The sequence below is a fragment of the Micropterus dolomieu genome, linkage group LG03 (genome assembly GCF_021292245.1).
Source record: "Micropterus dolomieu isolate WLL.071019.BEF.003 ecotype Adirondacks linkage group LG03, ASM2129224v1, whole genome shotgun sequence".
Taxonomy (NCBI): Eukaryota; Metazoa; Chordata; class Actinopteri; order Centrarchiformes; family Centrarchidae; genus Micropterus; species Micropterus dolomieu.
Window position 1 is genome coordinate 24,266,769 of NC_060152.1, and position 24,001 is coordinate 24,290,769.

At 40.4% G+C, this 24,001-nt stretch overlaps 1 protein-coding gene across 1 annotated transcript in view; it reads right to left on the reverse strand.

Moving 5' to 3' along the window:
- The window catches only part of LOC123968334 (exostosin-1a), a 41,130-nt gene that overhangs the window by 10,771 nt on the left and 6,358 nt on the right, over positions 1–24,001 (reverse strand). The window contains exons 2-4 of the mRNA XM_046045035.1: positions 4,863–4,956; positions 1,980–2,087; positions 695–814 (exon numbers count right to left, since the gene is read on the reverse strand). Coding sequence (XP_045900991.1) covers positions 695–814; positions 1,980–2,087; positions 4,863–4,956 — 322 coding nt within the window. The remainder of the gene's footprint in view (positions 1–694; positions 815–1,979; positions 2,088–4,862; positions 4,957–24,001) is intronic.

Below are 24,001 nucleotides of genomic sequence, written 5' to 3' on the forward strand. Positions count from 1 at the left end.
TGCTATCATCTTTCCTTGTTTGTAATTCTAGCCCAAGAGCAGTATGGTAGCCCGCTACACACCAGGAAGAATACAGATAAATGGAATCTGACAGGAACAAACTACTGACGTGATTGATAGCCAAGCCACGGCAAGAAACAGCTTTAAAACATGACAGCAGTGTTTAACAATATATATCATCCCTCTTGGTTTTCAGTCGAGTCTGGAGCAGTTTCATTGCGGGTATTATGTCTGCAACAACACAGTCTGCACTTGCAGGCTTGTGAGTACAAAGCCAGTTACTATTTTAATAATCAATGAATCGTTTTGAAAACAAGTAAAAACGTCCAAATTCTGATTTCAGATTATGAAATTTGAATATTTTCTAGTTTCTTTCCTCCTCTATGACAATAAACTGAATATATTTAGGTTGTGGGGGGAAAAAAAGACATTTGAGGATGATGCCTTGGGCTTTGGGAAAAACTAATCAACATTTTACCAAAATTTCTGGATCTAACAAGTAATCAATCAATTGATTGTTAATGAAAATAATAGTTAGTTGCAGCCCAAATTGATCAATGGATTTACACCATATTTGTATATTTATGCTTGTGTGCAAGCATGTATTGTTGGTTTCTTTTGTTGTTTTCAGACCAGTGAAAAATTTTGCAACTGCAGCAGTGACATGAACTTGTGTATGTGTATGCGTGTGTACCTCCAGTGTGGTCAGTACTATCTTCTCTACAGAGTTGAAGTAAGCCTCCCATAGGAACTGGGTCTGTTGTCTCAGGGACAGGATCTTGTCCTGGTGGATGGAGCGCACTGTTGAGGGGATCTGAGACAGAAGTGAACACATGTTAGCATACTTAAATTAGCCCAGAAAGAACAAAAACCCATAGTCTACACTGGATACTGTCATTTAATCCACAATATACACTGCCTGTGGAACAACTACAAGATCTGCCTCAATAAACATATTGAGTGAGTCTCAGCTGTCATATACAGTAAATCTGATCCAGACATTCAGTAGGCTGTACAAAAAGTCGTCCAAATTCACAAAGCAGGACTTAACCAGGAAAGCTGAAGAAAATAAATATCCTTAAATATGTACAATAGCGATGTTGATTCAGGCAAACACACATACATTATTACTCTGCACATGCTGGGTGACAAACATGCAGACTGGAATAAGAAGCAAAGGACACCGGCACACTTCCTCTGTGTTACCAACCCATTATAAAATCTAGGGATGAAACCTTTACCGGTTTAACGATAAACCATGGTAAAATTCCCGACGGTTATTATTACCATAGATGTTTTAATTACCATAATAACCGGGTTGGGTTACTACGCAACTATAAACTCAAGGCAAATACTATCCAGCATCAACTGAAGTAAGCGACAGTCTCCCAGAAACAGGCACGTATGCAACGTGGGTTTGTTTGGGTCAGTGTCAATACGGTGGAAGATTTTTTAGTCACTCTGAAGTCTGGTTGTATTTTGGTTTTTATGAGAGAGCTGAGGGAAACTTGACTGAAGATTGACTTGCTAACAGCTTGTAAACTGAAGCTCTTAGTGTTAGCTGTTCTGCTGCTGTGTGCGTTGTGTGCCTGCAGACTCTATTCGTCCACTGCACATGATATCACGTTAAGCATTTAAGTCATCCTGGCAATTCTATTTGTAGTTTTCAATATAAAAATCGTTTCAGTGTGTGTATCAGTACATTTTAATATTTTTTGGCACATTTTTACAATACTGTGATAATACTGATAACCATGATAATTTTGGTCACTATAATTGAAATTTTCATACCATTTCATCCCTTATAAAATCAGGCCCAATAAAAAACCTTCTGTGATCAAAAAAAGCTGTCATGCTAAAAAAAAGAAATAAAAGAACTGGCAATGTGACAGTCGTGTGTAGATAAGCTTTTCTTCTTTTTCTTATAGCGTTGACAGACTTCCTGAATAAATCAAAATACATCTGTATTAAGTTTCTACCTGTAAAAGCAGCCTTTCATCCCCAATCACAGCTGCTGTATTCCAGTCGATGATCTCTGAGAAGGGAAGCTCCCAGCCATTACTCAGCATCACCGGCACACAAGCTGCCTGTTAGGAGTAATATACACCACCACACATAATACACAGTTAGTTAATGAGATGAATGTTTATATATCTATAGGCAATAACATAAAGTCAGATTGGAGAGAAGAGAAACTGAAAATTTTTACTAAATGGCTTATGTTCTGCAAACCCATACCATCACTGTAACAAGGTCCATTTCCCAAGCTATCAAATAAGGCAATTTAACTAATAGGGGTGACTCATCTTCCAACACATTTCCATTAACTATAGAACCACTGCAGTACCTTGATGGCAAACTCAAAGTGACTAGGCAGTGCGCCTTCATAAAAATAAAAATGATCATTATGTTTAGTGTAAAGGAAGATGCACTTCAAAACATACTTGAACATTAAACCCCTGCATCCGAGAGATTAATGAAATTGCACTTAAGTGTTGTATCCATGTTTGTGTGCATGAATGCCCTTCTGAATACATTGTGTTTGTGCTGCAAGCTTAAGTCTGTGTGTGTGTGTGTGTGTGTGTGTGTGTGTGTGTTTTGAGTTGGACAGTACATGCAGAGACCTGCCTGCAGTGACTGCTCCTATAATCTGTTAAGCGGGGTACCATTCACTGATTGGCCTCGGTCACTATTCAAGCACATGCACATCCAGGCACAGACGCTCCTGCATCCGAGTGCCGCAATGCTCATCTAATCTCCTCACTGTGTCATTAGCAAAGGCAGCAATCTGCAGAAACGCTGCCGTGGCTTTCCCTACCTATCCACTCTCACAGAGCAATCAATTAGAGACTCCTGCAGCTCAATCCTCTCCCAACTCATCACATTACGCACACATACAACAAACATTCATCAATAAAAGTCATCGCTACAAACTCATTTTGCAAACAGACACATGTAACCGAGAATCTCAATGCGACGGTCCTCGCATTTCACAACCCGATACTGCAGGTTTGCACTCTACATCACGCGCCAAACCAGTCAGCCCCTCCTCATCAACCCAGCTCTTAAGAATACTCACACAAGCCAGTGTAACTGACTAACCTGGCCGAGGTCCAGTCCTGCACTCCAGTCAACCTCTGCACCCTACCTCAACTGCGTCTGTACTGCTTTTCCTGTGCCAACCGGCTCATCAGTCCACTGTCTCACCTCGCCTCACTGCTGGTTCCCCAGTGGTGCAATTATCTTCCTATTCCAGTCAATAAAGAGTCGCTGTCCATTGTTTATTATAAATTCAGAAGTCACCGTTCTTACTCTACTTGCTCAAAAATATCTCTCTTTCCTAACTATTTCCCTGAGGTTATCCCCAGGACTTTGGTCCCTTTAGATTTTTTGATGACATAAATATTGACTTTTCCACTTTTGCACTCATTATATTTTAAATCAGTGGAGGAGAAACAGCTCAATACCTCAAATATAATTGTACACAGAGGCAACTCCAAAATTGTCTCCCATTTAATCAAATAAATAAAAGAACACTTTACACATGTGGTCTCATACAGGTGCCTAGAGTGTGTGAGGGCAAAAATCCTTTACAAGGCTTTCACTCTCCTTCACTGATGTTAAGTATTAATGCCTAAACACTGTTTAAAGGTGTCATGGGATGTCACCAGTGATCTACGCTCAGATACCTGTTCTCTTCACCAAATATTGCTTGTATAATGACACATTTTACAGCATATCTAGGCAACATGAACAGCCAAAGGCTTTGTCAAATTCAACAGAGCTTTATGAAGCCACGCTGGAAGCTCATGTTTATTTAAGATGTAATGCATCGTTTTGTCAACTTCTAATGACAAGCAGATCTACAAATACTTGCAGTTTGGCTCAGTCTGACGCGTTGGCAGTAGACATGATCATAAATAGTAAATACTCACTAATGACTCAATTTAATTCATTAAAGGGTGAAATATTCAAATGCCTCAATATTAAAAAGGATTACTGGTTAATACACAGGAATGGCTAATTATAACCAGTAGTTATTTTAAGAGAATCCTCATTTACTGTTTCATCATGACATCTTGCTTACTGGATTCAAGAATCAGTATACTCTTTGTAAGGTTCTTGTGCCCCTAAAAATGGGGCTTGCATTATACTTACATCCTGGCCATTGAGTGAGATGGGCTCAGTACCTCTGAGAATTAGGGACTCTTGTTGAAGAATGCACCAGTATTAAAAAGTGTAAGTGTAATGTTTGAGGAGAGGAGGGAATGACTGGACGAGGTGGGCGAAGGAAATCAAAGAAATGGAAAAAGCAGAACCACAAAACAACAAGAGAGAAAAGACGGCAGCGACATCAACGAATAGTCTGAGTCACAGGCAGCTAGATCAACACTGTCTGCACAGTGACACAATGACTGGCAGTGGGTGAGAGAGCTACTGGAAGTACATCACTTTTTCCATTCTCAAACACTGTTTAATGGCTTTATTGTTTGGCTACCACGGCTTCAGGGCAGATACATTATTAGATTTCTTGAACCAGTTCAACTTTTGTTTGGTCATTATGTTCAACTACCAACACATGTACATGCACTCTAAAAAAACCTGAACACTAAAACACATGATACAGAAAAGGCACAAAACAGCATGAATTCTAATTCAAGTCAATTAGTAGCTGTAGAGACAGCAATTCCAAAAATATTTTCTTCTTAGGGATTTAATATGTAACAAAACCTAGAGGCACAATCAAGCTCTCAGTGTAGCATCTTCTGAGTCACCATAATATGCCTATACTGTAACTGATTCTGATTTACAAACAGCTAAGCCTTGCAATAATGAGCACCATCTGTATGTGTATGACTGACCTGCAAAGCTTCTAAAAAGCGAAAGGAACCCAGTCGTCGTCCTCGAGGTACAAGACAGAACGTGGAGTTGTACAGCATCTCTCTGTAGTCATACCTGTAGGATGGTAGCAAAGAAGGTACGACATCAGGAACTAATTCATTTAACATATTAAATAACACAATTTGTATTCACATGTACAGGATGCTAACAGAAGATCACGAAGGATTTAAGCAGTAGCCACACAGCAAAATACTGATGCCCATCAGTGCATATGTTTATATGGTTTTTACCTATCTACAAAACCTACTGTGACAATGACATCTCATAATAAAACTTAAGGAACACAGTAGCCAATATCAAGGCAAACAGTATCAGTGCGACATGGATGAGAGAACAGAAAAGTCACCTCTTTTTAACAATCTTGATTCCTCCCTCTTCCCTTCTCCCCCACCCATCTTTAAACCCCATGCCCCCTCACCTGTACATCTCAACATCTCGTTTCTTCCTCACTCCCTCCATCTAATCTAAACCTCCGTCAGCACTTGCTTGGATTAAGGGGCTGCTTGGAATTCCTTCAGTGTCAATATTAATGCGTGTGCCTGTGAAAGTGTGCAAAAGAGTGTGCATTTTTGTGTTGCCTGGACGCCACGCGTTGGATTGGGTTTCATTAGTTTGGAGTGAAAGTGGGTGCACATTTTGTTTCTCAGTGTATTATTTGTAAACAAGTGTCCATGCAAGTTTGTGCTTGTATTTAAAACTATTTATGATCACATTTGCATGCAAAGGTGTGTGATAATTTGGGCCCCGTGTCTGGGGTTGTTTTCTCGTCTCCTTTATTCTATGTGTGTGTGTATATTGATGTGTTATGGCTTAGGTGTGATGTGTCTCACTAAGTGTTTGTGATGATCCACTTCAACTCTACGGACCAAAACAGCCAAGAAATGTAATGTACACGGGTTAAAGGCAGTGCACAGCCATACAGATGCAGCTCCCTATTAGTTAGTTAGTATTAGACACTTTTCCTCACTATGTCTTACGGGGATCAATCTAAAATACATTCTAAGCTAAGTGAAATGCATCTCAAAAAGGTGTCTGCCAAGTATATACTTTTTGTTGTTTTTTTTAAATCATAAAGTCATTTATGGAGCAATAAAGAGAAAGTTTATCTTATCCCCAAGGTTTTCAGGACAGACACACAAAGCTGCTAATTAAATTTGTGATATAGGGGGATAGACATAAAGACACCATTTATTACCAGGTCATAAATTCTGGGCCATCTTAAAAATGACAATACATTCAACCATTGCTGAAGCACAAGCATGAACTATAGAGCTACCATCTTTGCCACTAATGCCCATGCTCCATATCGAAATCTGTGTTTGGTTTTTAATGAGTACTTGCCAAATGCAAACAAAGGCTTTTTAATTCATCTGTGAACAAGTGGTTCCATCTTTTATTCAGCAAAGACCACAGGATGCCAAGCCAGCTGGAAATGAAGTTCTCATTAGCTTTTACATTAATAGCGGGTATGCATGATTAAACTGAATAACGCTGACACTCTCAAACAACACTTGTTAACATCAAAGTGTTGCGGCGACACAGTGCTGAACTAAGCGACTAACCAGGCGAAATATTTAATGCAAGCATCGACAAATTTCATTACACTCTTGGTTTTGGTGGCTAGATTTAGTTTTAACTCATCACAGCCTGTTGTTTTGGTCTGGGTTTCGGCTCAGAGGATGTTTGCCTGACTAACATTTTTGAGGGAAAACTGAATTCACAAGATTTAGGCGGATCCCTGAGAGGCCTAACAAACCATTTTCTGTGGAGGTCATGGTTGTGACATATGAATTACCTCCTGTACATGCATACAATGTGTTTTCTTATGCTCATAATTCTCTGCGTGGCCTAAAGAGCACATGATGGAATACTGTTTGGCACCACCCATTGCAATAGTCATTACACACAAATCACATCACAGTCTTATCCAAGTGTTTCTAAAGCACCTATATTACTATCATATGGGAGACACAAAAGAGTACAATATGAAATATCAACTGCAACGCTGAATTAACTTTGGTGATTATGTAATAGCTATCTGGATAATCCCACTTTAGACTGCACATTTCATCTGCAACTGCAACAGCCGCTATAGTGAGTTTAGAGAAGATTAACAGACAGAAAAAGCATAAAAGCTACAATTAAGCTTGATGGCTTCTATAGTAACACACAATTGATGTACGTAGAAAACCATTAACAAACGGATTAATAGGCTACAGTAAATCATACTACAGGCAAGGTAGCATCAGAGATGCTGCTCTGCTCGGATTCATAAGTCTGACTCCATCACAGATACAATGGGCAGTCATTAAGCATGACATACAAATAATCCGGCCAGAGGCACTGGCCCATAAAAACAAACCTATAGGTCCATATCTGGGTGTAAATATCCCATCCATCACATTTCCTGTCAGTGCGAACTCAGAAAAGACCAGATGTTCCTCTCCCTGCATACCTCCATTCTTCTCTACTATTCCAGATGGCTGCCTGTGGGTAGGAGCAGTCTCACATTATGCTACCGCATGTCTGTGGAGACGTTAAGGATGAGCGTTCAAAAATATATTTTTTCATAAAACAGCTCCTGTCTTGGTGTGAGCACTTTGTGTTTGACTTTCCCCAGATTTTTAAAGTGTACATGCATGTAGATGTTAAACAGATTGGTCTCGTTGGAAGAAAATCAGGATGGATGTCAGTGAGGAGTTAGTCATAACCATCTCACAGCATCATCACCAGTAACCATTCATGATGTGTGGTAAATCCTGCCTCGGCCCATATTTTTTGAGCTGCTGTGATGAGCAGAGCAGGCTCACAATAACACACTGAATATCACACAGCTGAAGTAAGGAGCTTGAGATAGGGAGGTGACAAAAAAAGACTATTATGCTGAATTAAAGATTACATTTGATATTAAGGCTATTATTAAAACTACTAGCCTGGGGACCACACAAATCTGTCAAACTCATGTTTCATTTGTTCTGGCCCCCCTCCCATTCAGACAGATTTCCACCCGAAGTGGACCCAGTCAGGTCAATCACAATCATCTGATATGGGGAGGGGTTTGATATGGTGACTGACAGAGGAGTGTCACTGGTCCAGATTTTAAGTCACGTTTTTGCTGACTGGTTGCAGGTCCATCTCGCGCAATGCATCAGGCTCAAGAAACTGTCAAGATTCTGTTACTGCATTGGCTATTTCCCACCTCAAATGTTACTACTGTGTAGCTGTACTTTGAGAACGTTTGTGACCTGGGGCCGTATTACAGAAAGTTCCTTCTTAAGTCTTAAGTTAAGATAGGAAGAGTCTAATTTTTCTCAATTTGGTATTACAGAACCAAATCCTAACTAACTTTAGGAATCCTATCTTATCTTACTTCATCCTATCTTATCTCAGCTTAGGAAATCCTAAATACTCGATCCAACATTGGTTATCAACTTTTATGTCTGTTACCTAGCCACTGATGGAACTTTTCTCATTTCGCCGAGCTAAATGGCTTTTTTCACAGTTTTTTGGTAGTTTTTTGTTTTTTTAAGAATCATACCCTGAAAATGGAGCAGAAACAACAACAACTATCATTGAACTTCAAGTCAGATGACTTAGAGGTGTTTGTAACCTTTTACTTATTTAACAATCTCCTCCTATCAAAGATTTGCATTAGGATCCTTTTGTAACATCAAGCCTTTACATTATGTTATATAATGAGACATTATCTAGCGTTACATCGCCTACAGCCTTTCTACTAACTAGTGTTTTGTCATCAAACACATCGGTAGAATCAATTAAGTTCCGCCTGTTGACATTTTGTTGATTTTGTAAAAGCAATTAAAGAGCAACCATGTGGATTAAACGAGTTAGCAAACAGTACGAGGTGGAAAAGAAAAAGTTAGGATAGCTTAACAGTTATCCTAAAGTTAGGAGAGTTTATTTAAGATTTTACAAAGTTAGGATGCGACTGTAATACACTTTTCTTATCTAAAGTTAGGAAAGGATTATTGATTTAGGAACTGTTAATCTGTAATGGCCTTTTTCCCAAATCAGTTCCTAACCCTTATTACCATGGTTACCAAGCAGTTAGGATAAGATCCGCCGGTTAGGAAGTTTCTGTATTTTTTTTCCTACTTAAAAACGGATCAAGCACTGCCCCTGTTACACCAAAATCTGTGACCTATCAGATTCTGTGACTACACCCAAACAACAATGTTTTCCTAACCATAACCAAGTACTTTTGGTGCCTAAACCCAACCAAACTGCAACCGCTTCACATCGTCAACAAAGCCTCTGGCGTTTAACTTGCCATTTGGGTCACAGAATCTGATTATTTTGTGTGACCTATCATTTTGTGTTTTGTGTTGTGATTTTTCATGTGTTGCTTAGCGCTATTTCACATGTTTTGCTGCTGGGAGTGGTTATAGGTATATCCACTTGAATCCAGAGGCATTTTGGTTAGGGCCTGTAAAAAACGCCGCATAGAAATCAAAAATGAACTGAGAGGTTCCAGACTAATACGCATTAGAGAATTAATCTGCCGATGCCAGGCTAAACACTACAGGAATAATATGGTGATAAACTACTGTCTAATCACAGGAATAGTATTATATGCACATTATCATGAATATCGTTTCAGCATATGATGTATAACAATTGTTTTTTTACACTAATTTGAAACTGATATATAGAAATTCCCCAAGTGCATCAAACTCTGTTTAAATATGTGGTATCTTAATAATCCATAAATAACACATTGAGATAACATAACTAGACAAACCAAACAACTGAAAACAATGTATCATACTGTAGAGCTGTGCACAAAGCTTCAGCCTGAGAGAATGCATGTGGTGGACACAGACACATTCACTGAGGATTTAACCTCAACCAACTGTTCAACCAGAGCAACCACACTGTTGACATTTCCTGACTATCCAGTTTCTCATGGTTAGAAACTACCATCTTTTAAAAATGACAGCTCTTTAATATGACCATGTGTTTGTGAGTGAGACAGTACGGATGAAAGAGATGTGGAAGCAAGTACATAAGAACTTTTAAGTGTGTTTTAGAGGCGTAATGGCATTTGAGAGTGTCAGTTCCAGTCCAATAAGAAGGAAATTCTTATTCTCACGTATCCCAAAGGTTATATAGTCAATTGTGACTGCTTACACACTAGTCTTGAATATCTCTATAGCAAGCAAGACAAACTTTAAACCACAAACTCCTTCCATGCACCGTCTGTAAGCGAAGAGTCTAAAGTAGCAGCTAGAGCACTGGCAGTTGAAACATATCTCAAATAAAGAGACACATATTGGACAATTGAAGTCTATTAGCAAAGTGCATTAGAGGGCTAGGCACTTCCTTAATAGAACTGGAGTTACTTAAATACTGCTAACTTCTATTTATAAGCATTGTGAAATAATGTTTAGCTAATAGTGTTAGCTTCAAAACTCTGAAAGATGACCACTATGAAAACATGGAGGCTGGCTCACTGTGACTTGTTTGCTATAAATTGCAACACAATTTTTGCTGACATGGGGATTTTAACTAGTGACCGAATTCTCATTGCAAACAAGTCCCCTCTATCTGCAGGAGAAGAGGTGAGTGGATAATATTTGGAGTGTACCAATGCAGCATGTTGAAAATGTTGTAGTACATGGGGTTTATTGTTTTTTTTTTTAACGTAGTATCCAATCGGGTATCGAAAATTGTAGAATTTTACTGGTGTTGGTATCTACTACTTTTATCGTGACATCCCTAGACTTGGGACAGTAATATGTAAACCATCATGTTTTGTTTTATTGCTGTGTAAGAGATCAACTGTTACTCTTTCTTCATATTTGTGGATATAATTAAATGAATGGAATTTCTTAATATTGCAGGAAAGGAACACAGTATGATTCACAGAAAGAGAAAAAGAATAACAGGAAGTGAGCTGGGTCAAAAAAAGATCAACCAGTCTCCTAGCAACAAGAATGGAGGGTGCGAAAAAGAAATGCATGGCTCACTGTCAAGTGCCTGAGGAGACGCAGAAGAACAGCCAAAGTGTTTGTCTCCCATAGTCTGTGTAAGAGACCACACGCATTTACAACATAACAACTCATAGAAAGGACCGCAATCAAAGGAGGCACTGAATCAGCCGCTCTATAACCAGAGCTCATGTGTACCCACTAAACTGTCTTCTGTGCTGGGATCGCATGCCCACCAGGGACTATGGATCAGTCTTCTTTCACGTATCCAATTATTTGTTTTGTTCATCCACTACACACCATGTCACAGAAATGGACTGTGATTTTTATGAATCTGGAGGAAACAGTGCATCTCTTAGCTATGTTGTAGTATTTTCAATATGATACTGGCCAAGTTAAGTGTTACTGGATAAAGCAGGATGGTGTTTTTGCCACTGGCTCACAGAAGGACTGCTGTATTCATGGGGAGCAACTTGATTTCTAGGGCCCTGACTTTGGCATCCTTACCCTCCTCTGCTTTTTGTCATCATTTTGCAACAAATCAGAACATTTTGTCCAGACCCATGATTTAATATATACTTTTCTTTCTATCTATCTATCTGTCTATTTATATATGATATATACATTGTAATTCAACAAAAATGTTATACAGTAAGCTGCACAAATTTATGGGAAAAGAGCAAATAAACAGACCACATGCTGTCCGTCGTCGTCACAGATTAATCTCTTGGAAAGCTCAGCTGTGGCCTAACTTATTGCATGTGCCTTTATCTGTTGGAACAAAATGACCAACATCCATGTCCAAGTCAACAGAGGGGCTGTAGTTTAGTTCAACATAATGCTTTCAAATGGTCACCTGAATTATAAAAAAAAAAAAAAGAAAAGAAAAAATGCATAGCCCATATTCTTTAAGATACATTGCCCCCGGTTCATTTTGTAGTTGTCAATCATTTCTGCCACAGAGAAAATCCTCAACAACTGAGAATTCCCTAAGATGGACTTAAGAGGTGAAACTGAAGGCAGCTGTAGTACTATCCCGCTCTTTCACCCCTCTCCCATCCCGTGCTGACTTCATATCTCATTTTCTGCTTCCTCTTTTCTCTTACAGTTGAGCCAAGTTGATAGGCATTCGGCTGTTGCCAGGACTACAAGTTCAAGCCAGAGAATTTTCAGTCTGAAAGGCACAGAGTAAAAAGTGAGTGTCATCGGATCAGAAAGGGAGAGATGAAAAAACAGCAGTTGACAACCGCATGCTGCATCCAAGCCCCACACAGCCAGAGCCACCCGTGGCAAGAATGTCACACACCACGCAAACACAGACACACAAAGCATCATTTTGATCTCAACACACATCAGAGTGACTTCAATAGCCCAAGACACTGCCAGACCCTCGCAGACTCAACTGCTTTGTTTCCCCTGACAAGGCTGCGCACCAAGAGGGAGACATGTACAACACACAGTGACAGGCCCAAGGATGGGAAATGAGCATGCTTTACTTAGGTAAACACAAGAACACAGACTTCCAGAAAGAGTGTAGCCTATTTGTCTTTGCTCTGAAACTTGCATCAAAACTGCACGTGTAAAAATAAACACATGCACAGTGTTTTCAGGCACGAGAACGATCATTACACGACAGTTTTGATCTCCACAAGTTGATCGAACAGCTGCTCGTTATGTGGGGTTGATGAGCTACCCATACTCATGTTACATGGTATCAAGATAAATACTGGAAAGCAGGCTGTTATAGAAAGTGTCTAAAGACCTCTGTAGAAAGTGAGGAATGTGGAAACATTAGACATTAGAAGAGCTTTTATTACACTTGTAGGGATTTCTCTGCGTGTTTGTGTGGATTCAGTTTACACTGGGATACCTATTGCAATGCATTGCAGTCGAAACCTAATAACTATAACAGATGAGGACACACAATTTAGTGGCCAGCATAAATGTCACACTAACATGCCTACAGTTACGGAGCTTAAAATACTCCAGTGGCCCCAGGATAGGAGCATTAGAGATGGTCAACACTATTATGAATGAAAGTCACTGCACCTTGCAACTTTTACTTAATGACATAGTTAATCTTGACTGTTTTACCAGCAGCTGTGACAGATGAGCAACTTTTTTCAAGCAACAGAGCTGGCTAACGCTGCCTCAAGCTGGGATGGCAACGCAATACTGGGGGGAAAGGGGATTGCAGCGGAGGGAAAATACTAATTTAATGAAGAAAAAAAAAACAAAAAAACAACACGTTATTGCACAAGAGTGGCTGTGACATGACACCTGAAGGACGAATGTGCATTATTAATCATACTCCCCTTTCATCTTTCATCTAGGTTTTTCAAGTGAAAGGGCCACAGTAAGAGCTGTCTTTATATCAGAGGTGATCTGAAAGAAGGAAAAGGCTAAAACATGCTCTTTTCAAGGTGAAGCTTGAACCCCAGGAGACTGCATCATGGATATTGATGTGTGTCTAATGAGAAAATGGCATTGATTGTCTGAATAAACAGAAGGCACAAGAAAAATCAGAGGCAGTTGAAAGCAGAAATAATTGCTTGATTTCTCTGAGCAATATTTGCGACACTGAGTGGCAATAAGTGGACTAATTGCACAAGAATCACTGTATTTGTTTGTTTTCAGTACACGTATTAAAACAGGTGAGTTGATGTTCATGGTTGGCACACTTCACAAGGAAAGGGACACTTTTCCAGCGGTGTAAGAAGCAAGATTGCTGCTTAATGGGGTTTAAGGAGCACTTTTCACTCCACCATGAGTCAACAGAGCAAAGTCGATGTTGACACCAATATAGCTTTTTGAAAAACAAAGCCTTTACTCATTTCCTCAAGGCACTTTGGGCTCACTCATATTCCTCTGGTAAATTAGTTCAAAGACAGCTTCATAAAACATTTACCGACACACAGAGGGGGGTCTCGAGCTCTACCACAGTTCTACATGACCCCAGGTTAATTCACCTAATTACTATGCTTTGAAACTTCTATCATTCTTCTATTTCTTGTTCCCCTATCTCTGCCTTCATCCATCTTAAGCCCTTTCTCACCAAGAGAACCACAAAGTAAAAACCCTTCATCTCTACAAATATCCCTCCTGAAAATGGAGTCATACACGCCATAAAGACAGTTCCAGTAAGCCCGACACATACTGACCAAAAATAAAAAAAATAAAAAAATAGAGCTGCTTAATTTCACTGAATCCTTTAGGATCTGGAGGAAGCTTTGCCCACATCTCTAATCAGCCATCCATCACCTTGATGAGGTTGATGAGAGACATGCTTTGAAGTGCTCTCCGGATACCAAAAACCAGAACAAGGGAGTACTGGAGATAATGAAATGGCTGTTTTTAATGGAACAGCCATTAGCGCTGGAATGTCAGACCCGACTTATAAAATCAGGAAACATTAAGATGTTAGATCACACATTTCACACGGGTCAAATTATTTGACTGTTGCAACGAGGGAGAGACCTGGCCTCTTTTGGCAATAGTAGAGAATGATTGTGATGAATATAAATTCCCTCAGATAAATAAGGAATTGTCTAGAATACCATTTGTTCAACTACATCTCACATTTTATTCATCATTTTGGATCCAAGGAGGTCACTAACGTTTTTGGGCCAACAAATGTACAGATCTCTCGGTCCAGCTATCAATCAACAACATGGCCCTGGTAAATGTCTTACAGAATGAGTTGACCCATTGCACAACACATTGCATGAGTCTCTGCATGACCAGTGGGTGCATCTCATTCGGAACAAAGGTGGAAGTCGAGCCGATTAATCTTAAGCCAGTAACTTGTGCTGCAGTGGCTGCACAAGAGATAAGTCCAGGTCAGGAATGTGTCTGTTCCTGGGCCAAGCAGGGACGGATGGAGGAAGAGATAGAAGGATGTGAGAAGGCACATAGTGATGAAGAGGAGAGAGGGATTGAATGACACAGAGATGGAGGGTGAAGCAGGAGAGAGTGATGAATGGATGGCAGCGGAGGGGAGGGTGGGACGTAGGAAAAGAGAATAACAGAGGCAAGGAAGGAGACAGCAAAACACAGATGCAAATGTAATCAACAAAAATGAGGAACAAAAAAATAGGATCAAATAAGATGAAAGGTTATGTGCATCTGTGCAAGTATCTGTATAACTGTGTGAGTTCTGTGAATGTATTAGCGTGTGGACAGCATTTTTAAAACATCAAAACATTTTGTTTTTTTAAAAACCAGGGCGAAAAACCCTGTCAGCTCACAGACAGCCTACTCCCTTTAATGGCAAAGCAACTATGAAAATAGCCATGACTGGGAGAAGGGGACTTAATAATGTCTCTCTTAGTTCAAAATATGGGATGTTAGCAGCTGAATTTGCTATCAATGCACCATCAAATGGACTTGGGGACTGTGTCTGATCTGATCCAATCCATCATGTCGGGAGAGGGATTTAGATAAAGCCTGACTGCTGAAGCTAGGATCTGCCTGGACTGTGAAGTATGTTTTTTATAGCATTTTGTGTTTGTGTGTGGGTGCGATTTGGGACACTATCGGAGGGGTACTGCGTCAGCCAAAATGCAGGACCACGTGCACAAGTGTGTGCATGTGTATAAGCATAAAGTTTTTATTTTTTTTTTTTTTAGGACATACCAGGGGATGGCCTTATGCAAGTGTTTCAAGGGAGGAGAGAGGGAGAGAGAGTGAGTAGTCAGGAGAAGGAAAAAGTAGAGCGAGTTTTTGTTGTGCACGTGTGCTGGCTGTTTACACTGCGTTGCACTTTTGGACGGTTTGAAGTGTGAGTGCGACCACAAGTGTGTGTCCATGTCGACAGTTATGACCGAGGTCACTGCCAAGAGATAATGCAAAAGCTGAATATCCAAATGGGGGTCAGCTGAGGTGAGAGGAGGTCATAGCACTGCCACGCAAGCTTGGATTATTTTAACTGTCCCCACCAAATGTCACACAACCATGCGAAGCAATTCAAAATGTAATTTTTACTAGGGATTCACTGATCCTTAGTCGATACTGATATCGGCCAAATACTGACTTAAACAGCTGGATTGTGTGTAGGTGACAAGGGGGTTGGCCTATGAGGATGAGCTATTCAATTCAATTAAGGGTGTACTATGCAATGCGTCAGCAGAGCGCCGGTAGCCCCGAATATTTTGCTAGGAGAGCCAACATGGCATGGAGAGAGCTAAAAACAAGGGGTCAGAAAAATAGATAGATAAATAAATAGATCTAGAGACACTGGCCCCATTAACCAAAGTGAGCGAGACAATGTTTCAGGAAAGAAGATATCGCTGCCAATATTTGGCAGCGATATCTTCTTTCTTTATTGTACTGGGGAGAAGGCAGAAATCTCTGAGACGAAAATCTCAAAACTTAAACAACTAAAAAGAAAATGGATTGTACCACTAGAGTTAAGTGAGATTATATGTTATGTTGTTACTTGGATAAACCAACCCAATAAAACACCACATGAAAAAAAGTGAAATTTTAGTTTATCCAACCTGCTGATGTGAACCAGTCTCAAATGCACAGGGGAAAGAATAGCTTTAAGTACAAAGCTAGTGTGAAGAAATGAGGAGCGGCTTCATTCTGCTGCTGAGAGAGTAAATGAGTGTCTTGCCAAGTTGAGCCGCCAAAAACTAAGTGTAAACACAGTCTTTTAGCTCTCAAGAGGGAAAAGATGATTACCTCACAATTACGAGACCACAGAGGAGAGAAGCCCCATTGCCTCAGTGACAGAAAAAGAGATTACAGGGTGGCGGCATTGCTAATGATGATGGGAAAAGGCAAAAATACTGCAGTTTATCCCAGAGGAAACATAAAATTGCAGCAACTAGCAAAAATGTGTGGCACTTGGCTAACACATTGGAAATGCTGTTCAAAATGAAAGACGAAGAGGGAATGCCTCATTTGTTGAATGTCTGCTGCTGAATTAAATAATTTTTCTCAAAGCATTGAGACGTCAACAGCCAGAGAGGCATTAAACAGGTTTCTATTTCAGTAAAGTAGCACTGTGTTTTTCAGCTCAACTAGGACTGTTAAAGAGTTGATTAGTACAACAAGCATGGTAACCAATATAATTGGATAAATACAAGCACTTTTGACTTTATGACATGGCCTTTACTACCTCACAGTGATTCTCAAAGGCTTAAACTGAATGGAGGGCCAGCATTGTCATACGCCACTGCCTACCACCCCTCAGGTTTTAACCCATATAGTAAATACTCGTGCACTAATGTGATGACTGTGGGGGAGGGAGACTTAACCCTACACCGATACCACGATACACTGCACACATACACTTGCTCATCTACTGGCCATCACTGACAACCAACGACACCCTACTGAGTGCACAAGTCCTTAAAACCTTTCACACACTGATTGTGAAGTAAAGAAAGTAAAACTATAGTTCAACTGTGGATAGCTTAGCAAACCTTCATTTCTTTTTCAGATAATCACAATAAAAATATTAAATGTGGTGAATTCTATAAAGTTTTACTATCCAGCTAAAAGCAAATATACCAAAACTGTTGCCCAAAACATTATGTTAAATACGGTCAGCCTTCATAAAATATTTAAGGTTACAGAGGAGGGCAGAGAAAGGACGAGGTAGGTTGACAGGGGTTGTAATTACTGTGGGTCACTTTAAGCACATACTCTGTCACAGTCATCACCTCTTATTCAGCAGGACATGCGCAAGTCTAACATATTAGCACCACGCAGACAATGCTGAGTTCCAACTGTTTTCGTACGGTGAAGTTTCAACTGTCTGGCTGACATAGTCAACCATTTTAATGATCTATTTTCTCCCCTCAAACTACAATACATTACGTACTGTGATCTATTTCTTCCACTCAGGTCTTTTTTTACCAAGCTGCCAAAAGCATCTGAAGGAGTTTTCAGGCTATCTGATAACAATACCCCTTTAGACAATTTCTTTCAGGTGGGGTAACCCCGAGAGATCAATGGGAAATTGCTGGTGTAGACATCATCACTGGTCTCTCAATGTTACACCCAAGGACAGGTTAACCTGATCTCAGAGCGGAATTGGACTGCAGAACGCTACCCTCTGAGGCAGCTGAATTCCTCTTTATCCTCGCAGACACACTGGCCCAGAACAAAGCTTTACCATCTGTTAGTGAATTCCACGGCCAGCAGGGCTAGCTGCTGTGAGCAGGTAATTAGTCTGAACAGCGGGAAAGATCAAAGACAACACTTCCTGTCTTGCCCTCTAGTTGTGACCTCACAAGTCACAGATTTCACTGGGTGAGAGAAGGAAAGCAACTGTATGAAGCTTAGCCAACAGGCACTAAATCATAGTCACACCAACTTACTCGACGAAACAGTTGCTTTCATTCTTTGTCAATATTTACTTGTGTGCCTCCAATTCCAATTTTTTTCATAATGCTCTGTTTTTCTTTTTGACAATTTGGCGAGTGTAACATTATCGTCAGTCTAAATGGCCACTTAATCTGTTAAGGACTGCAACAAAGAATAGGTTGGACACAATTTCATGGAAGAGTTAAGACTATCACATACCCAGGGTTATCATCATGTGTGCTGGCGCTTCCATTCCTCTCAGAGCCAGCTGAAGCCCTTATCTGACAAAGTGGAGTCCAAAGAGGACAGCAAGAGATAGCATATCTGCGCGCTAGTGTGTGCGCCCATTTTATCTGATGATCCAAGTAACGACCCAGCCAAGCCCCGCAAACTGGTGGCAATTTTTTGATTCTGCCAAGTGTGGTTAACATTGACACAGCACAACATGGTCCCACACGGCAACAATGATCAACGTTGCCAAAGTTCCATTGAGAAGATCCAAGAACACACACACAGTCACGTGGCAAAACTCTTCAGGGTAAGTCCGTTAGTTCCTCTTTCCAAATATCCAAAACGGAAATACTAAGGCTATTTATTATTGTACTTGAATCTCCTTCTCCATTGTAATAAATTCAATATTAAAAATATATTTTGTGGCTCTGAGTCAAGAGCTACAGAGATTTAAAGACTATGACCATGGACTTGGCAGGTCTACTCTCCACACTGCCTGAAGGATTAATAGCCCATAGGATTTGGCTGGCCTTGGTTTAGAGGGCCGCTTAATTCTTCATGTAGCTCTCACAACATATTTCATTGTACATGAGGGATAATTGAGAAAGTCCCTGTCATGCAGAGCAAGCAACCTATCAGAGTGTTTGAAAGGACTGTAAATGTGCCTCATGGTCCAGGGATCAGTCAGTTCCATAAAGTTACATCCTTCTCCCAGATGCTTCATCAGTGGCACTTTTAGATGAATTTGGTAGAGAAACCTATCAAATATTAAAATCAAATCTACTTTGTCGTTTCTTATTTTCTTTGTCACTGAACTAATTTTGAGATCTGGTTGAAATGTGTTCATACACAGTCAACCAATCACACAGAATAATTTCAGAGGATGGCACCAGAGCCTACCAAAAACAGACCACAGACCAGTGGTGTATGGTGGATCAGAGAGCACTTTTCAACAGCAGCTTTAACACACAAGTTCCAAAAACAGCTGTGAGAGGTCCAGAAAACCTTCTCCAATCTGGCCAAAGTGTCAAACCAACCATAAAAATTGATTTTAGATCAATTCTCTGTTATTAACCTTCACAAAGGCCAACCTGTTCGTCTCCATCACCATAAAGTGCTGTTTGTGTTTCATTACCATTTATGTTTCACTTTTTCCCCACACACCCTAACCCTCTTAGATCCAAGTGTGTTTGGCAGCACCCCGCCACACTTTCTACCTTTCTATTTTATCCAGCCCAACTTAAATCACATCTGTCAAGGAGCAAGGAGCTGGTGAGATTTTCCTCCCCCATGATGACACAAAAACCTTTCCTGGAACGGACCACACTCTGTGCCTGGCACGTGGACTTTCCTTATTGCGCTCTCCCAGCATTCCAACCGGAATACATCACCGGTGCATGGCTGCCAAGGACAAGACATACATCATGCTGTCAGGACAGGAGAGAGAGGGAGGGAGCATGGCAAACAAATGGTACTGCCCTCTGTCCTGAACAACTATCCTCCAAAGAGAGTGAGAGTGCGGCTACAACCCATTCAAGCAAATAAAGCACATTTGAATCGGAGAGGCGTGTGAAAGAGAAAAAAACACTGCAAACACCGAAAGGAGCGCACATGCAGGACACAAATGCCAATGCTGCCAGATTTTGACTCTTCTTAAATTAGGGTGCACCACAACGTCGCCAGCCAAAAGCTGAAAGTCAAGCTAATGTAGAGCTAGCTACTTCACAGGCACTGGTAGTAATTAATGAGTGATGAGACATGAACATTTAGACTAATACCCTCTGTTCACCCTCAACCTCCCTCTCTATAAATCCTGGCAGTGAAAAATGAGATGGCAATCAATTGAGAGGCGAATAGACCGAATCCTTCTGGAAAATGGTTCACTTTCCGCAGTTTCTGGGATTAAGCAGACAAATGCACGCACACACACATACACGTATTTCAAATTTCATATGGTAGATATCTGTGCTTTACCTCATACAAGTAAATGAGCAGATTTACACAGCCTGCCTACACATTTATACAACTCCTTTGGTTTACTTACAACTGCTGAACATTTGACACATCCATAAATGTTTGTAAATAGTATTTGCAATATAGTAGTCAAGTTAGCATAAGGCTGTTCATACACAGACCATTCTTTACATCTGGTTCAGATGACCTTCATTCAGCCATAGCCTCTCTTCTTTATTAAAAGTACAGTAGAAAGTGACAGGACAGAAGGCGATGACATTATGCACAGTTCATCAGCTTGACTCAAAGCAATGATGTTGTGAGTAAACAGGATGAGCTTTACCACGAAAGGTCACTCGGAAGTCAGAGTCAGTTTAGTCATTTTTGCAGGACATGATGCTGTTATGTAGAATAAAAATGTGCCAGCCTTGCTGTTCACTTATCCGCTTACCTGCATTTGTTTCTATAGCTATCAGTTACAGGAGCTCTCTAAACATGAGTAGTTTGTAATCCCCAAGCTCTGTAAGAAACTGTGCATCATCCATCTAGTTTAGCCGTTCACCCCCTTAACACACGGCTATGGACCATTAGACCTAAATGCTAAATAAATCCCCTCTTACAAAGTATTCATCAGCCAGAAGATCCGCTATGCACATCTTATAGGTAATATAATGCATACACATTTTTCATAACATCCAACTGTCTTAACTACTCAACATGCACATGCAAACAAGTCATTCACCAAGAAGAAATATAATGAAACTACAAAAACAATGGTGGGAAATTTGCACTGGTAAAAGAAGCTCAGTCCGTCATATACTTCCTGTTCTATTGTCATTAGGAAAGATGAACGTCAGCAGACAAATACATGAAACTTGTTCTCCTTTACAGCAATCAGAGGAGCTCATCTCAATTCACTGTTGTCAGTGGCTGGTTCAGCCAGCATTCTCCTCTGTGGAATTTAACCTATTTACAGCCTGAGAGACGAGACATGGAGAATACAATGTTCAGGTGTGAAATTAGCAGCATGAGTTAAACTTACAACACAATGTAATGGATATATTACACAGCAAAATGTAATCCAACAGTCAATTCAGTATTGTTAGGCAACAATACATCTTCTCTTGAGAAACTGCTCACTGGCAATAGATGCCTGTATATAGCTAATCTTGCCTCCACTGTAAAGATGAATGTAAGAGATAACATAAAAATAAATAAGTTAAAGGTGGTACTGAGTGGCAGTAAGCACCAGTCAAGAGACCAAGAGCTGAGAGAGCAATGCTACTTCAATGAGGGACTTGAGTTTAGTCAGCAAAAAAAGTTGTTGCTGGGCCTTCTTGTAGCGACACAGAGTCCCTATGATGGTATCTACAGGCCTCTCACTTTTACAACCTAACAAAGCACAATACATCTGAAACTGTATTCCTAACAATCACAATCCAAAATTATTGTGTGGTCATGTAAATGTAATTTCTAGGCCTGTGTTGATGAAGAGCAAACATATAATCTATGCGGAGTGGTTTTGTGGTTTACCAGCCTTCTTTGCTGCCTGCTGTGTCATTCAGCTCTTTGCAGCAAGGCCAACTGTCGATGGTTTACTGGCAGAGCGGAGTTATAAAGGGTGGCAACTGGAGGAGCCGTCCAGAAAAAGGGATCTTTTCATAAACTCATGTCACATTCAGTTAGCCAAATCCACTGCATAACAGAAACCCAGACTGCAGACTGATTAGGTAAACAACGTGATCATCGTACTAAAGAAAGCAACGCCCTTAGACTAATGCTCTACTGGTTTTTCAAATGACACCGTCATTTCAGTCCAGAGAAAACACACCGTCATCATGGGAATACTGCACCACCTCAGGTACCTTTTGTTACACAGAAGCTCAGTGGTCAGGCCTACCTAAATGGATAACGTACTGTAAACTGAGCAGATAGAAATTAACAGTGACATGTAATGGAAGAAATAAAACTGAATATCGTAACCATAAACCTAACCAATTCGTTACTGTGCAATCCCACCTCTTAGTATTTCACAAAAATCTCCAAAAACACTACTATTTTCCAGTCTTTCCAGAGACAGAGCCAAAGGGCTATGACACACCAAACTGTTGCCCACTGGGCACAGCTGGGCTGTCAATGTGTCTGTGGCCTGTAGTTTTTTTAAGATGTGTATGATGATAAAAAGAAACACTAGCAGAGGCAGTCGGTGAAAGAGCTTCCTTACTCACTTAATCAGACATGTCACCTTTTAGTGTGATTGTATTTTATGTGTTGCCTTCACCTTCTCTTGTCTTCTTTACCAAGAAAAGGGCGATAGGCTAAAACCACCAATGCAACATAAACCTTTTGGCAAACAGTGTCATATGTAAATTTTTGTCAGACATATTCAATAAAATAGTAGTTTGAGCATAGGACAAGCCCATTTAAAAAGATCTGAAGTGGCTACAAAATGCTTGGCTGGTTTAATGTTTTAACTTTTCCTGGCAAACGATTACAGACTTACCCCTAATTAGTCTCTCTCATACAGGCACACAGGGTACTGTATGCATGTAGGTGGTCATCTGACCGTCGGCTTAAGAATTTGTGTCGTGTTCAAGCGCTACTTTTGTCTGGAGATTTGACACAAAGTCAAATATTTTGTTTGTTTGATCTTTCAATACCATGGGGCAATGAAGCTGTCACAGCATAGCAAACAAACAAAAAGTTTGGCTTAACTAGTATACTCTGCACTAGGAGCCTGCTCAAAGAAAAAAGCTGACTGCTGATCCAATGTCTTGAAATAGTAGATAAGACCGTGAAAAAAGGCATTTAAAGTTAATGTGCAGGAACTCAGATCGACCATCCTCCCCCAATGATTACCATTTCCCCCAGCTCTGTAAAGCCTGCATCAAGTTGGCTAGCAGCCCTCTGCCAGGGGCTTTGGCCAATACTGAGGATTAAAACCCTGCAAGTCTATAAATACACCTAGCAGACCAACGTCAGCACCAAGCCAGCTATTGCACTCACCTCTCACTGCTGGATGGCTGACATGTGTTTTTCCTCTTTTCTACTTCTCCCTTGCTTTTACTTTCTCCCTCTTCTCTTTCAGTTTCTCCACAACTCTCACTGTACTGTCTCTTTGCATTCCTATGTTTCCCTCCTACTTGCTCTCCCAGTGTGTCTCCCACTCTTCTGTCTCTCTCCAGCTCCCCTCATCTCTCACTCTATCGCTCTCGCTTGGCAGGGCCTCTTAATTGGAAACAAGCTGGTGAGAGGGCTTTCAGTTTGGGGTTAAAATTGCATCTGACCTGCCTCCTGCTGTATATTTTCTTCTTTCCTTTTGGCTGTACTAAAGGCCTGTACACAGAGGCTAAGTGCAGAAGTTTGAAGGACAGAGGGTGGCGAAGAGAAAAGTAAAAGTTCACTCTACCCAGTGGCTGGAAACAGCAGGGACTTTACCGGTAAACAAGCAAAATGGACACGCTAGTTTACTAAACTAACATGTTGAATGTAACTTCACATGTTTAATCCTTGAATAACATGCCCCATCAATCCAGACATTTCAAGCAGAATATACAAAGAAGGGGGTAGCTAAGACATACTAATGCATCATACCCAAATGTGAGACCTTTTTATAAAGCAAGAATTGGGTAATTTGATGACTCCAT